General features: G+C 42.5%; 1 protein-coding gene across 3 annotated transcripts; it reads left to right on the forward strand.

Moving 5' to 3' along the window:
- Nucleotides 1–538: 538 nt before the first annotated feature.
- On the forward strand, nucleotides 539–14,670 carry sf3b2 (splicing factor 3b, subunit 2). Of its 3 annotated transcripts, none has more exons than XM_071523517.1 (22): nucleotides 539–689; nucleotides 1,191–1,237; nucleotides 1,585–1,635; nucleotides 2,295–2,537; nucleotides 2,738–2,800; nucleotides 3,235–3,367; nucleotides 3,845–3,939; nucleotides 4,320–4,428; nucleotides 4,921–5,033; nucleotides 5,344–5,544; nucleotides 5,828–5,950; nucleotides 6,196–6,276; nucleotides 7,341–7,568; nucleotides 8,005–8,154; nucleotides 8,482–8,571; nucleotides 8,989–9,096; nucleotides 9,360–9,467; nucleotides 10,114–10,256; nucleotides 10,872–10,973; nucleotides 12,101–12,200; nucleotides 12,778–12,969; nucleotides 14,291–14,670. In XM_071523517.1, exons 1-22 carry the CDS (start codon nucleotides 560–562, stop codon nucleotides 14,360–14,362), a joined length of 2,682 nt encoding a protein of 893 aa, XP_071379618.1. In that variant the 5' UTR covers nucleotides 539–559; the 3' UTR covers nucleotides 14,363–14,670. The 3 variants fall into 3 exon arrangements, with proteins under 3 accessions (XP_071379618.1, XP_071379619.1, XP_071379620.1); XM_071523518.1 differs by having other exon boundaries at nucleotides 4,924–5,033; XM_071523519.1 differs by having other exon boundaries at nucleotides 2,295–2,528.
- The last annotated feature ends 2,051 nt before the right edge of the window (nucleotides 14,671–16,721 follow it).

Raw genomic sequence — 16,721 nt, forward strand, 5'->3', positions numbered from 1 at the left:
GTGAGAGGGAAGTCTCTACATGCAGTCGTTATGTATCTCCTGTTATGTGGGCTATCTCCTACTTGATAAAGCATGTTTCTTCTTATCTGTTAATTAGGCCTAATTTGCACAGTAGGTTATCATTCGGCAGTCGTTGATTGATTTTAGGTGCTGCAACATAATCTGCCTTAACGATAAATCACTATATTCCTATGCATGGTATTTTAAAGTTGTGCTTTGAGATTTGTGTAGTATAAGTCTAAAAAAATATAGGATTGTTATTTTTTCGTAAAGGCTATCGATGTTTTTGCTAAACCCAGATGTTTCTAGAGATTAAATAAACACGTTTTATTACACCAATCCATAATAAACTCAAGATAAGAAGGCTGTTCAGTAACTCAGGGTAAATACTGACACCTAGGGGCTGCAATTAAGAATTGCGACGCTCCGCCTTCGAACTTCATTTCCCAGTGGTGAATGCGGTTTCCCATCATGCAACTGATCCGCAAACGGTCCCGTTCTCGTTGCTCGCGTGTCTCTGTCGTTGTCCATGGTCGTTGTTCATTGAAAGAATCTCAACATGGCATCCGACGGACCGCCGGGGACCGATTCCCTCCCGTCCGATTTAGGGGCTGCTATTGCGGCCTTGAACACATGGAGCCACCCGGAGCTTCAAGGCAAGCTGGCGGAGCTGGGAGCGCCCACGATGGGTAAGAAAAGACGGCGAAAGACGCAGTTTGTCCTGCAAGAAGGGCTGTGTTTAGCTAACGGTAGCTAGCCTTCTGCTAATGCTAGCTAGCTAGATGAGACACTTCCGCGGCAAGGATTCAGGCCTCTTGTGTGTTGACATAAAACTTAAGAGTATTATTTTGCCAGTAGTTTATTTTTTTAAAGCAATGCCACATAGAAAAAACAAAATTAACACGTTTCACTTGGCCAGGTAGCTAATTAGTCAGTTGATTTAGCAAGTTAACGTTCTCAACAGGGACTTGGATTAGGAACTTCCTCCGAGTTCCCTCCTCTAACCTTAGTCTGTTTGGTTTTGATGAAGTTATCGTGTGGTAAATAGCGATTAAGATACACAGCTAATTGTAATAGAAGCTTCAGTTCAACGTTTTATCTTGACGAGTGTCTACTAATGTCCTCGCGATTCATCACATTTCCCTCCCTGCTACAGAAATAGTTTAACTATAATTTTCTTCCTTCCCCAGGTCCCAGAGAGGAGCTGATTGACAGGCTGAAGGGATACATGATGCAGGTAAATGTTCTCTTAGTTTCACCAATGTCAAGTGTTTTTGTATGTGTCTTTGTGTGTTTGTTTTTTATGCTGGGAAAATTTACACAAATTCACACCTGGGATTTCAGGGATTAAGTAGTGCCTTGCTCAAATGTGCCTCAGTAGCAGTTGTTAAAGAAGAGGCGAGTGCTTCTCATTCACTTCCCCACCCAGGGCCCGGCTGGGATTTGACCTGCTTGTCTAACCTCTCAGCTACATTCACTTTGTAATTAAAGGAACAATGCTGAGGCAACTGTTTGGGCGTTGTTGCCCGAAAAGTTGTCCTGTGCACCAGAGCTTTCACTCATCTTCGTGTTTTCCCTTTGCAGACTGGAATCCGGCTCAGCAAACCTAATGATGACAAACCTATGGGCTCCCAGGTACATCACAACACATCGTCATGCCTGACTGCCCAGTCTCGCTTTTATCAGTCACAGTCTGCTGTAAATGTCATGTTTTTAGCTGGACATGCAGCCTGGCAGCAGCTCTTCCCTGTGTCTGGGGATACAGTGTAACCATGGTTATACATTGGGCTGTACAATTATGGCTAAAATGATTATCCCAGTTATTTTGCTAGATATTGTGATCATAATTTTTAATCTTGATGATTTGGGGAACAGAATTAGTTCACTGGAATTTTGGCATCTCATGTCAGTATCTTATATGTCAGTATCTTTACAACTGCAGCAGATATTGTAAAGAAATGAAATGGTAAAATTTTTAAATGTGTAAATACAACTATTAATTGTGTTATCTGATTATATACAATTAATTGTGCAGCCCTAGTTATACACAGTTGGCATTCACCAGCAGCATTATTTCTGTCCCACTGAAGAATACAACTTTGTTTTTGCACTATTATACAGTAAACATCAGTCAGCTGTGATGGGTGCTCATATTTCATGCTTCATAAATGATGGAGTCACAGGAATTAAACCTCACAGCCTCAATATGGCAAATAGTTAGGAAGCCCTGCATTGTTTTTTCCCATCATGCCCTCCCTCTCACCTCACAGTCTCCTGTATTCCCTACTCCCCAGTTGCCGCCGGGCATCCCTCCCATGCCGCCCATGCCCATGCCGCCCATGCCCCCTGGTATGGGCATGCTCCAGGCCATGAGTATGATGTCCGGAGGGCCCCCCCCACCCGGCATGCACATGGGCATGGAGCCCCCCGGCTTGCCCCCTCCCGGCCTGTCGCAGGACGACCAGCTGAAGATGGCTCAGCAGAGAGCGGCCCTGATGATGCAGCAGGAGGAGAGGGCCAAGCAGCAGGTGAGGGTGGTGAGTCCTGACCAGATTTTAAGTTTTCTTAATGTGTATGACTTTGTGTTACATTTTAGACATTGAATCAAATTTGACTCTACCGCTCATGAAAGTGTACTGTTTTTGTTTGTTCAAATTTGTCCCTTTGATATTGCATCACCTTGTTCATTTTGAAGTTAGATTATTGCTCAGTCATTGATCGTTTGTGTGTGTTGCAGGGTGATTCCCGTGTCATGGAGGAGCACATGAAGGAGCAGGAGCTTCTGGAGCAGCAGAAAAGGGTGAGGATGATGATAACCCACTGGTTATGTTCACTAAGCTATACAAGATTAACACATAAAGATTTTCAAGGGTTGAAAAACGTGACGGCTTCTCTTATAAAATGGTTGTTGGCTTGATGGTAAATTTGACTTTAGTATCTCTTAATCTATTAGCTAACTAAAGATTTTGCTTACAAAATGGAAATGTACCTATTTTTGAAATACTGATCAACTGAAATAACACGAGAACAATAAAAAAAGCAAGAAACCCTTCATATATGCCGCAACTTCCATTATGATATTGGTCAGCTGGTTGTCTTCATTCATTGAGGTCATTCTTATCTTCCTCTGTCCTTTTTCGTCCCTTTTTGTCCTTGTTTCTCCACCCTTATTTCCTCCTCTTTTTCTGTTACCATGTATTTCATTCCTCTCTCCTCCCTCCCTTGCTGTCTCAGGCTGCGGTGCTGCTGGAACACGAGCGACAGCAGGAGATGGCGAAGATGCAGCAGGGACCGGGCCCCAGGGGGCCCGACCCGAGCTCCAGGCCCCCCATGATGCCCCCCATGCCTCCTGTCAACGCCATGAGAGGTACGCTGGTCACGTAGGAGTCTTGTACGATTCCCTCGTCCCCGTAGTACATCTCCTTGGCTGTAGTAAAGTATAGATGTACAGTATTTTCTTGATGAAAAAATGATGATGGTAAAATGTTTGCATGGAAACAGGAAATGGAGAATAGCAATAAATTAGCCTAGATGTCTGACAAAATATGGCAATTCTGCTGTGTATCACTGTAATTAGTACAGGATATTTTGACACACAAATATACAAATTCACTTTGGCCAAGCTGCAAAGTAAAAAACATGCTTTATTTTCATGAAATCAATGACTATAAAAATGATTGTAGTTTCACCTCTACTTTGGGGTCAGGCTTGAGGTCTCCAGTTAGGTTAAGGTTAGGGCTAACTTCATATTCCACATTTTAGGTGTAAACTATCACATGTTCCGGCATTGCAGCTTGACCAGAAGCCAACAACCTAGTAACACCTGTGAACTGCCTGTTTGTAGGTTTGGATCCACGCGGGCCGCTGCCTCCTGGTGTAAGCATGATGCCCAGCCAGAGGCAGAGGGTGCCCCCGCCTCCAGGAGAGGACAACAGAGAGGTACGCTCCATTAATCCAGACTGGATTTTTTCCTTTGTGTGTTTATATGTGTAAATAAGACAGCAGTTCTTTCCACCTCTCCATTCCATCACCAAAATGCACTTTTTAGCTGCTGTCATAGCCAACAGGATAATTTCCTTTTGATATACATTAAAATTATGCAGCTCATCCACATTTTCGAGAATAGCAACACACAGATCCAGCTTAATATCTTTATGTGATATCTGATTTTTGATTTATGATTTTTTTTTTTTAACTTGTGTTCTTTGTGTCGGAATATGACTTTTCAGTTTGGGGATATACACATCCCATTCGTTCCCTGTGGGAGATTACTCCCTGCTGTTTGTGTTTCTGTTTACATCTTTGTGTCTTGATCCCAGGTCTGGCAGGGCGAGGAGACGAGCGTCACCGGGCCGAAGATCCCTCAGGCTTTGGAGAAGATCCTCCAGCTGAAGGAGATCAGACAGGAGCAGCTCACTGACCCCACAGGTTAGTGCAGTTGTCAGTCACATCTTTCCTGGCTGAGAAAGGAATAAATAGAGTGTGAAACAAGACCAGACAGTTTTAACCTAGAAAAGCTTTGGTGGCACTGCACAGTTATCTCCCATCAATGGAGCTCTGGGGTTTGACTGCCACTGGGACCAGTAATTTAAAAACTAAAGGTATGCACTCATGGTAATGCCACCATGAATGGATAAAAACGTTCACTAAATGGCAGTAAATGGAGTTTGAAGCTAGTATACCAGACCTATTTCATGATACGGTGTCAGTTAACGCTGTTCCATACAGCATGCAAGTTGGTACAGTCACATGAGAGCGTTTTCAGACGGTGGGATCTCATAAAATCCGATGTTAAGAATCAGATCAAATTGACAAGTATAACAATAGCCACATATGCAAAAAAAAAGGGGATGTGCTAACCGCTCTCTACCCGTTTTTTAATGTGATGTGTCTGTTTCCTTTGGCTTCTGTTTCTGTCAGTAGAGGAGGAGGAAGAGGACGAGGACGAGGGAGCAGAGATGGATATGACCGGCTCCTCTGCTCCTGTCATGTCTGAGACAGATGACGAAGACGGCCAGATATCCAAGAAGGATGTAAGTCATTCCCTCAAATCTACTTCTTATTGACACCTGAAATCCAGAGGCAAATTCACTGTTTACAGGCTTTTTGGGGATGTGATTTTTCAGGTTTCCTTTTTATTTCAGCCTTTAAATCTTATTTCATTTTTTTACATGTGACTCAAATTTTAGGCTATTTGTAACATTTTCATACTCTCCACTCCCCTGCTTTTTTTATTGTCCTGATCGCATGAACGGTGAATATACTTTAATAAACTGGGAAAGGAGAGTTTTCAAGTTTTGTAAAAGTGGTTTTTGGTCTTCTTCTTGCCCATCCTCCCTTCAGAAAAACCGCAAGCGCAGGAACCGCAAGAAGAAGAACAAGAAGAAGCGCGCCCAGGAGAAGAGGGAGCAGGCGGAGCAGCAGAAGAAGGAGGGCGGCGAGAAGGAGAAGGAGCCGGAGGTGGAGATCGAGTACGTCACGGAGGAGCCGGAGATCTACGACCCCAACTTCATCTTCTTCAAGAGGATCTTTGAGGCGTTCAAGGTGAGACTCACCACCTGCTCCAGACTGTTCCTCAGTATGAGTCAGTATTCTTATAATTCCCTCTCTCAGGCTGCTGTAGGTGAAAACTAAGTCCCGCAATTTTTTGCTGCTTATGAGTGTTTTTTTGTATTTGTTTGCTTGGTGCTTTGGTTTCGCTCTTAAAGTGGGAATACACGGTTCTCAACAGCAATTCATGTCTGCGAGGAGAGGACCATCATGCACCTTTGCCTCTGGGTAAACCAATTTTTTTTAATGCAACTTTTGTTTTCCCCCACTCTCCTAGCTGACTGACGATGTGAAGAAAGAGAAGGAGAAGGAGCCCGAGAAAGCAGAGAAACCAGAGACGGCCATACTGAAGAAGAAAGGATTTGAGGAGGAGAAGAAAGACAGTGATGACAGCGATGAGGTTTGAATCCTTCATCTGTTAGGAAAAAAAACAAATATAAGAAGGAACAAAATCCTGTTTTGCTTCAAAGTGTGTATGCCTGCCTGAGTGTATTTTCCAGTGTGTGTGTGTGTGCTTGAGATGATACATTTTGTCCTTAAATGTCCTTAAACCATATCAAACCTAAGCAACATTTGAATTCAGTATAAACTATGATTTGATTTAGTGTATTCAAATTAGACATTTTCAATGTTCTCCCTGTACAGGACATCAGACCAGACGTGCCCAAACTGTCCAAGAAGAAGCTTAGGAGGATGAACAGGCTGACTGTGGCTGAACTCAAACAGGTACACAACCACTTTCCACTGACCTGCGGCTCATAGTATTGGCACTTCTCACTTCGATTACTGCTCTCTCAGTGTAGGTCAGTGTTTCTTTAAACTGTAGCTCATGAAAAGATTAAAACCCAAAAGTCTCCAAATATATATATATATAAAATAAAAATAAATGGTTATAAAATGGTTCTGGAGACAGGAAGGTTGGAAGACTTGGGTCAAATAGTCTTTTCAGATACTTTTTTATGGTTTGATTTTGCCTGCTTGGTTGCTGAAAGTGATTGTCCACATAGGACAGCTGCCAGAAAGCCAATTACAGAAAATAGGGCTGGGTGATATGGTTGAAATCAATATCACGATAATCATAAGGATTTTTCTCGATATCAATATATATCACGATATGGTTCATGTATGCAAAATCATGTTAAATAATCAAATTAATGTTCATCTCATTGAACTGAATGGTGATGTCAAACAAAACAGAAATATTCAAATAATATTCCTACCATACCTCATTTTATGAGCTTTTTAAATAAAATTTGCTTGTCATCATCAATTTAGACAGCAGAAATGTGTGTCACGATATTAAAATATCTTTATATCATCACGATATGATTCCACTGAAAGACGATAAACGATAATATTGAATTATTGCCCAGCCCTAACAGAAAAGTATTTGAAAATCAAATTTGGTGCACTTAACTGAGATTGACAACTTACCTGACAATAGTCCTGATGGGGTAAATCCCACCTACCTTCTACTCTTAAGTAGGTTTTTACCTGCCTTTCAATCAGGGCTGCACAATTAGAAACTTATACCATTTCCACAAGCAATAATTGTACCATATTGAGACATTTCATATAGCTTTGAATGCTAGTTGTAGTTAAAAAACAGTCAAGAAATTGATATACAACACTAAGTGTGCTGTGAAATAAGTTTGTTTGTCAAATCAAGATCAGGATCACAGTAAAATAGCAAAATTATTGTGTTTTTCAATACCCTGTCCTCGAGAAGGGGGAAAAAAATTAGGACAACCACCTTTCATCTAACCTCTCTTCCTTCCCCTGGTCTCCAGCTGGTGGCTCGCCCAGACGTGGTGGAGATGCACGACGTGACGGCCCAGGAGCCCAAGCTGCTGGTCCACCTCAAGGCCACCAGGAACACGGTGCCGGTGCCGCGCCACTGGTGCTTCAAGAGGAAGTACCTGCAGGGCAAGAGGGGCATAGAGAAGCCGCCCTTCGAGCTGCCCGAGTTCATCAAGAGGACCGGCATCCAGGAGATGAGGGAGGCCCTGCAGGAGAAGGTGGGTGGCTGGAGTGAAGCTTGGATGGGTCAAATGGACAAGATTTTCAGCCCCACCTCCAACTTTTTCAACTTTAATTTTATCTTAATCACATCTCTGAAGTAACAGTAATTATCCAGCGACCAAAAAAGTGTTAAACAAATCAAAACTATCTTATATTTTAGATTCTTTAAAGTAGCTGCCCTTTGCCTTTATGGTAAGGCAAAGGCTTTGGAAAGAAATTCATACACAGGCATCAACTTCACTATTTATATTTGTCTAAGAAACAAATTTCAAGCATTAAAGCATAAGCCTTTAGATCAGAATGGCTTTAAGAGAATGAAAAACATAGTACATTCTGTCAGGTGTGTCCAAACCTTTGACTGGTAGTGTAAATAGTGATGATTTCTGTACAATGATGCGATACAGACATGGCTTTATCACTTTCCATCTACAGGAGGACGCCAAAACCATGAAGACCAAAATGAGGGAGAAGGTCCGTCCCAAGATGGGCAAGATCGACATAGACTACCAGAAGCTCCACGACGCCTTCTTCAAATGGCAGATGAAACCCAAACTCACCATCCACGGAGACCTTTATTACGAGGTACTGCACCCCCGAGAATAACCATATCACACACAGTGCAATTCCCCTTTCAGTGTAATATCTTGTGAATATTGGCTTCACATTAAAGTAAGCTCTTCAAGTTTATTGCAGCTCTTTCTGGCTGTCCATTTCTTGTCGTTGGGTATTATTATCTTCTCTGTTGAAGCTGCTGCGATGTCTCAACTTTGTAAACACCATCCTTGCATAGCGTGTCTTTTACATCACACTGGGATCATCCCACGCTAGATATGCATACAGTCACAGTACTGCAAGCTGCTTTGGATAAAAAAGAAAAAAGTGACATGTTATGTGTGTCTCTCTCTCCAGGGTAAAGAGTTTGAGACTCGTCTGAAAGAGAAGAAGCCAGGCGATCTGTCTGATGAGCTGCGTATCGCTCTGGGCATGCCCGTCGGACCCGTAAGTGCCTCTTTCACCATTATTTACATCTGACGAGTGACTTACAATAAGTGCAAGAGTAAAATGTTCTCCCTTTTCAGATTTCTGAGGTAGATGGTTCAGGATTCCTTTCATTTATTGAGCAGAAGTGGGCAACCACAGCAAGAACATGACAATGCGAAATGAGCAAAACATTGGAATTAAGCGTAGTTTCTCTCAAAAACACAAAAGTATAGACTGACTGCATCTTGGATAGGCCCTGTGTATCATAAAGCATCCAAATAAGAATTGTTTTAGCTTTGCAACCCGTATGAGAATCAAAACAAGGACGGGTGTGGAACAGTCGCTACTGCTATGAAAAACTGTGGTTCAATGATCTTATGCCCCGCCCTTTTTCTTATTTAATAACATCTGTTCTCCTCCTCTCTTCTTCCCCAGAACTCCCACAAAGTGCCTCCTCCCTGGTTGATAGCCATGCAGAGGTACGGCCCGCCTCCCTCCTACCCCAACCTCAAGATCCCCGGACTCAACTCCCCCATCCCAGAGGTGAGGCACCTGCACCATCTACCACTAATACAGATACTGTTTCTTATTTCTTTACCTATACTTCTATCTATATTGTTATGGAAAAGTAGGAATTGTGGTATTTAGATTTGTATGTATTTTTATTTGTATGTGTCCTGATTCAACAGCACAAGGGATTATTACTTCAGATCTTATTGATAGATGCTGTTCAATATTCCCTCTCTTCTTCCCGCCCCTCTCTTTTTAATCCTTCCCTCCTCCTTTCTTCTTCCTCTGTCCATCAGAGCTGTACATTCGGTTACCACGCCGGAGGCTGGGGGAAGCCGCCAGTAGATGAGATGGGAAAACCTCTGTACGGCGACGTGTTCGGGACCAATGCCGGAGATTTCCAGGTCACAAGACACACACAGTCTCTCACACACACGCAAACACACACACACACACACACACACACACACACACCTCAGTCCAGGGTTCTTACAGCCACGAAAAACTTAGAAAGGTCATGGAATTTAAAAGTTGTGTTCTCCAGTCCTGGAAATTAATTATCAAAAATTTGAACAACCTTCCTGTAGGGCCGGGCGATAATTCAATATTATCGTTTGTTGTCTGTCAGTGGAATCATATGGTGATGAAATGGTGATTTGGGGATATTGTGACACACAATTCTGCTCTCTGAACTGATGATAACAAATAGATTTTATTTCAAAGCCCTAAAAAAAAATGAGGTATGAAACAGTTTAAGGAATAGTATTTGGAAATTTCAGGGGGTTTTTTTACATCACACCATTCGGTTCAGTGGGTTGAATATTAATTTGATTACTTAAAATGTGATTTTGCATACATGACACATTGTGCCCAATCTATGTCCTGTTAGTCTACAAGTGTTTTCATTTTCACCTTCAGTTTTCATGTGGTCTTACATTTCATTCTGACATTAAAAAGGTCTTAAAAACATCTTAAATTGGACTTGATGAAACTTGCAGACAGCCTGATTGTTCTTATTAGACAAATGTTTGTGTCTGTCCGTCGGTCCAGGCCAAGGCGGAGGAGGAGGAGGTGGACCACACACCCTGGGGAGAGCTGGAGCCTTCAGACGAGGAGTCGTCAGAGGAAGAGGAGGAGGAGGAGAGCGACGAGGAGAAACCGGACGAAACCGGATTCTTCACGCCAGCAGACAGGTACTTGACATTCAAATAATGGTTGACACTTTGTTTTTAAGAAATCACAATATAGTAGTGCATACATCTTGAAGAATTTCGTTCCAAGAAGAGACACGGGGACACTTTTGGGTCTCTATTAAAATGCCCACCAGCTGTTTCAGTTATTATCTATCTTGACTATAACTTATAAAATAATTACATTGTAATCATTTTTTTTTATTTGATCAAGGAACATCACATGACAAAATTGATCCAAAATGGATATATAGTATTTTGAAAACAAACCCTTTATGTACGTACAGCTTCAGAGGGAATGAAATCTTGAATCAAACTTCTGTGGCAAACAACTATGCTACTAACTCCTAATTAAACTAATTAAACAAGCTGTGAGGGTGAACGTCATTTTGGCATTCAGTTAAACTCTCATAAATGCAGAGACACACACACACACACACACACACTGTTGACACTGTCTTGAAATAAACAGCCATTATCATAATTTGCCATGTAATTATAAGATCAATTGGCCTTTGAACTTGGGGATTAAAGCACCCGTTCTAATTAGCATTTAGACTGGATAAGTTGGCCCAGTTGATGAGTTGTTTAACTTGTGTGTGTGTGTGTGTGTTCCAGTGGGCTGATCACCCCAGGAGGCTTCTCGTCGGTGCCCGCCGGCATGGAGACCCCAGAGCTGATTGAGCTGAGGAAGAAGAAGATCGAGGAGGCCATGGATGGGTGAGTGTCCGTCTATACTGGCTGAACTATTTTGACTATTTTGTTGTTTTGATTTCCCATGTTCTCCGGCAGCAATTTGAGATTGATAAACTAATGCAGTACTGTATATCAGTAATAGAAAATACAGCTGAAAATATTAATAATGTATCTCAGAGAACAGACACAATTTTTGCTGAACAAGTGCAAGTAGTACAATTTGTGTACTCACCAATACTTGCACAATACTTGCTTTTTCCCATACAAAAATTGAAAAAAAAATTGAAAAAAAGCCTTTGATTAGATGAACACTTACAAAGTCATAAAAACATAATGCGCTTATGTTTTTATGACTTTGAAAGTGTTCATCTAAACAAATAGCATTTGTCATGTATTCAGCAGATAAAAGATCATTCTGGCATCAACAAATATAATTACAGTATTTGTTTCTTGATATCTGGCAGGGTAAGAAACTAATTGTTTTGCCCACAGGCTGAAGAAGCTGGTTGATTTCAAAATTCACCAACATGTAACTTTTGCATTTTTTTTGGTAGTTTTCCACCCCAGTCTGTGGCCTTTACCATCACCATAATCTTTAAGGGCCAGTATCAATCTAGGGATGTCACGATGGTTCTTGCTTGCCTTCTTACCACCGTTCATACCTGCATTACCGGCTGTAGTCACTAGGGGGCAGTATGACTCTTGCAATTGGCCTTTTTGGTTTATTTTGACATCCAAAACACAGGGAAGCACTGAAAATGAACATATGTATGAGACAAGAAGGCTTAAGCTTATCACTCAAAAGTTATTACACACATAAAACACAGAAATACTTTGCCTTAAATAATAAAACACTTACCCCACCTGGAACAGCGGTCACCGTGACATCCCTGTATCAGTCTACCACTAATGGCAAGGTTGGAAGTAAACCAGCAGCCAGCCACTTCAGTCGGTGACCAGCCAGCTTTTGGAGGTCCTGTTCTGTTCTAAAAGCCTAGTTGGCTGACCCAAAACGGGGAAAATGTCCAGTCATTTTGGATAGAAAAGTTGGCTTCATGCCCTGACTAATATCAGCTATTACAACGCAGGTGTGCTTTGTTTGTTTGACCACTTTGTTGTGTGTGTGTGTGTGTGTGTGTGTGTGTGTGTAGGAACGAGACGCCCCAGCTGTACACTGTGCTCCCAGAGAGACGAACTGGCTCCGTAGGGGCGGCCATGATGGCCTCCACACACATCTACGAAATGTCAGGGGTAAGGCCATACTGTGCTCGCTTGTGTGTGTGTGTGTGTGTGTGTGTGGTCAGGTGCGTTTACACATACATTTGTGTCTACGTGTCCCCATGGAATGCATGGTCTTATGCAAGTTTCAATGGAAAACATTCCAAATATTCCAACACTGATGCCTTAATGCGGGCATGCATGTACAAGTGTGCAAATGCATTTCATACACTTACATAGGTTACTAATTCAGCCCAAGCATGGCCATAGAATACCTGATCCACATACTAAATAACTGAATTAGTAGTGATGTTAAAATGGGCATCGTGGGCGTATTCTCATGACTCTCCCTGTTTAGGTCAAGTGAAGTTCACAGTGCTGAAAGTGTTACGCTTCAGATACTAAAAGATATTGATTTAAAACATTATGACTACATGTTTTTGCTTTTAAAGGATAAATTGTTCTGTAATTTTTTTCCTCAAACGGTGGTTTATTTTCTTGCCGCGATGCTGCATCACTGTTAGAAGATAAACGGGTTTCAGGTTGTGCAGGCGGTTCTGCCTGTAGCCGTACCTTAAACCCCCTCCTCTCTTCTGTTTTTTCCTCCCAGGCCATGGCGGGCCGCAAGGCGGGCGGCGGGCAGGAGTCGCAGGGCGTGGAGGTGGCTCTGGCCCCCGAGGAGCTGGAGCTCGACCCCATGGCCATGACCCAGAAGTACGAGGAGCACGTCAGGGAGCAGCAGGCCCAGGTGGAGAAGGAGGACTTCAGCGACATGGTGGCCGAGCACGCCGCCAAACAGAAGGTACGGAGACGCCCGACCCAAGTCTAATCCCCGCTCAGAGAAATCGTCTGTCAGAGTTTCATATCAATACATTTCCGTTCTGCTATACTCTCCATCGCTGGTAGATCTAACACTATAGTGATTCAAACTATAACCAGTTCATGAACGCTTTTATATTTGCTGCTCTAAACCCCCGCTGAGCAACAAAGATGTCACAAAAAAATGGATTACCACTCGAAAGATGCTCTGTGTACTTTTAGGAAGGAGAGTTGAAAACAGAGTCTGAAACACGTTTATAACACGCTCATTAACAGCCAATTGTCATGCCATGTCATAATATTTTAGGCAGCCAATGGTAGTAGTGATAGTAGTAGTGGGAGTTTTAGTTGTGCTTGTGGTCGCTCTTATTAAGCATTATACAGTATGTGTGTTATTAGATGCTCCTGTTTATTATTCAGAGCTCTTTTCCCAGCCCATGTTAGTTTACAAAGAATTCATGCTGTGGTCGTTCTGCGGTGATATCTGTGTTTAAACTCGACTGCAGCAGAGTTAGCAGGGTGCAACTGGCAGTCAACTCCCGTCCTTGCCTTCCTCCTTATCAGTCTGGCAGAGAGATAAGCACTGTCAGCCCCCCGCCACCCCCACCCTCTCCCCCTCCTCGTCCTCCTTCAAACTCAATAACACAAGTCCTGCTGCAGTCATTAAGCACAGAGAGGTTGGTCATATTTGAGATACACCGGGATAATCAGGCTGAACGATATTGACAAAAAAAGTTTTTCTTGTCATACATTTTTTAGAACTTTAAAATCGTTTAAAAAAGTGATTTCGTTGACAAAAAAAATAGATGTCAGTGTGCAGGATTTACTGAGTTTGAGTATGATGAAAGGTTTTGATTCATGGACCAAAGATTGCCTGCAGCTCTAAAACACCTCGTTTTGGACGCCCCTCTCTCTTTTAAGCAATTAATTGCAGCCTCTGCGGTTTGGAAACTGCATTAGTTCATATTCCATTTTTCTTTTTGTTTGAGTAATTGTTAAGCTCTACAGGATAAATATATAACTCTAAGTGCTTATTTTCATCCTAAAGGAAAACGGTTTGGTGGCACACATTGCAGTCTGATGTAATTTATGTTTTCCCCTTGCGATGACATTTGAATCATAATAGCCTCTCTCCATCTCTGTCTCTTCTCCTCCCCTGTCTTCTTCTCTCTCACCTATGGACTTTTCCTTTTCTCGTTCCTCTGCTGCCTTCGCCTCTCTCTTCTGTCCCACTTTCACATCACGTTTCCCCTCCCCTCCCCTCCTCCCTCTCTCCCCGCTTCCTCCTCTCTCTGTCTGTGTAGCAAAAGAAGAGGAAGGCCCAGCCGCAGGACACGCGAGGCGGCGCCAAGAAATACAAAGAGTTCAAGTTCTAGAGCAGCAGCAGCGCAGACGCAAAGAGGAAGCAGCGCGAGAGACCGAGCCGCAAGAGGAAATGGAAGAGGAAGTACAGTACTCAGATTTTAACCCCAGAGGATGCAGACCGCAACACCGATCATCTGCCAGACCAGCGACAGTAAACACGTCTTTTTGTCTTCATTTTAACTATGAATCCACGTCATGTGAGAACAGTGACATGTGTTTCCTCCATTTCTTTGACCGTATGATATTACGTTTCGGTTATTTTTTCATTGTAGCCATGCTTTTTTTGTGTTTTTTGTAAATAAAAGAAGTGATGACAGTTCACAGTTGTTCTGCCCCCTGAGTCCATTTCATGTGACAGAATTCCAGACGCTTTGTGGGAAATGTGGCATTCGCTTTCACTGTAGAGCATCACGCGCCAGGAGTAGTATATAAGGTATTTGCCTGCATTGAGTTGATCCAGTCACAAGCTGGGTGGCTATAGGCAGAGAGCAGGAAAAAAGACAGAGCTCTCACTCTGCCCCTTATTTCTGGGTGTAATAAACATCATATTGAGACATAGAACTTGAATGGATGGAAAGGCCCTTCCACTGTTTGTCATGGTCATTTCGCTAGTACAGCATAAAATGGTGATTATGGAATTTTTAGGGTTAGTTGCTATGGTGACAACACAAGTCTGGGCATCAAGTGTCACATTTGCTTGAGAACTGTGCAGATGAGTTAGCTAACTCAAAACACAACTGAAAGCTGCTGTTAGCGACGAGGCTAACCTAGCTTTATCACAGACTACTTCTCTCTCCAGCTCTTCTAGTCAACGTTAGCATATTAGCAAACCTAGCTGGTAAGCATCAGCAAACGGGTACCTTTAACTTAATATAGCCCCTTAAATGCTGTAAACTAGTCTAGCCTACCAGCCTAGTGGAGAAAAGTTAACATTCGCTAACTTCAAACAGCTAACAGACATCATCAACAAATAAATGAACCTATAACCATTTCTACTCACTATGGAGAGATGTCAAAACTTCTGACCTAGGCTAATTATTAGTATTTACCTTTAATAATTCATACGGAAGCTACCCTAACAGTACACATAAAAATGGCTGCTCCAACCATCCAGGATTTGAATGGGAAAGACCGTTTTATTAATTCAAGTTCTGTGTTTTTTGGGGGAAATAACTTGGATTAGAGTCTCCTTGTAGTGGTGTTGATGGTAGATTTGCAAAATTTGGCCTACTTTTGGAGATATCTTCCATTTAAAAACAACCAAACCACAGAAAGCCTTGTCAATATCAAGAAACGTAATTTATCTTGTCATGAGTCGTTTTTGAGAAGGTCAACATCTACCGCATTGGTTGCTGTGGTAACGGTGTGACGCTGATTCCATCACCTCCTGAGTCAACATTTCAAGAAGAGAGCCCATGACGAACACTTTTACTTATGAGTGATTCATCGTCTCAAAAACAGACGATCTTTGCAGTGGGCTGGCAAAATAACAAGCTGCAGTGTCCGTGTCCGCCGCTAGAGGGGGGTGGAGGAGTCCGAACGTGACAGTCACCTGACCGTTTAGGAAGCACAGTGACCTAAATAGCTGCAGCGGGCGCGTGCTGACTCGGTCACTGGTACACACACACACACACATACACAGCGAGAGCAAGTTCCATTTCAAACAATAAATAGATCTTTTATTGACATGAAACTACATACATCAGCACTTACTGACAAAGCATATATACATATACAGATTTCCAAGAACAAAATGTTTTTTATGAGAGCTGACTGAAGCTACTTGGCCTGTTATTTTCATTCCAGGTGTCATGAGTTTCCATTGTTTGAATTGATTAATATGGGGGGAAGTCAAGGATAACAATGGCACCTCTGTGAATGTGACTTGCCTAAAGGACACTTGGCCATTTTAGACTGAATGACATCATCTACTGGCACACAGGAGTGACTTGCGTGTGCCAGCACCCTGCACGGCCCGGCCCTGTGGGACAGAGACGGACAGATGATGCCGCTCACACAGCCAACATGTTGCGCCTGTTTATTTCTGTAACCACCATTAAACAAATCTTGCGCACAAATTGCAACCAGACAGTATTTCACACTGATGGACAGGTAACGGAGCAGGTTCTCGTCAGTGATATAAACTTAAACATATAATATTATAAATGATTAACTATGACATTGGATTTGGAGCACCATGTAACGTCACTTGGGACCTGGCTGATTCGGGGCGACGTGTGAAAGGTAACCCGGGATTATCCCATCATGACCATAATTTAATCCTCTTGATTCTAATCTCTATCAATGGCAGGAGTTGAGAGGAGCGCGTTAAAAAGAACAGGTTGCGTTTAAATCATTTGGCTGATTATC

This window comes from Centroberyx affinis, unplaced genomic scaffold, assembly GCF_046629955.1.
Source record: "Centroberyx affinis isolate AG114_WGS23_722 - 3 ecotype Tasmania unplaced genomic scaffold, CSIRO-AGI_Caff_v1 ptg001094l_1, whole genome shotgun sequence".
In the NCBI taxonomy this organism is placed as follows: domain Eukaryota; kingdom Metazoa; phylum Chordata; class Actinopteri; order Beryciformes; family Berycidae; genus Centroberyx; species Centroberyx affinis.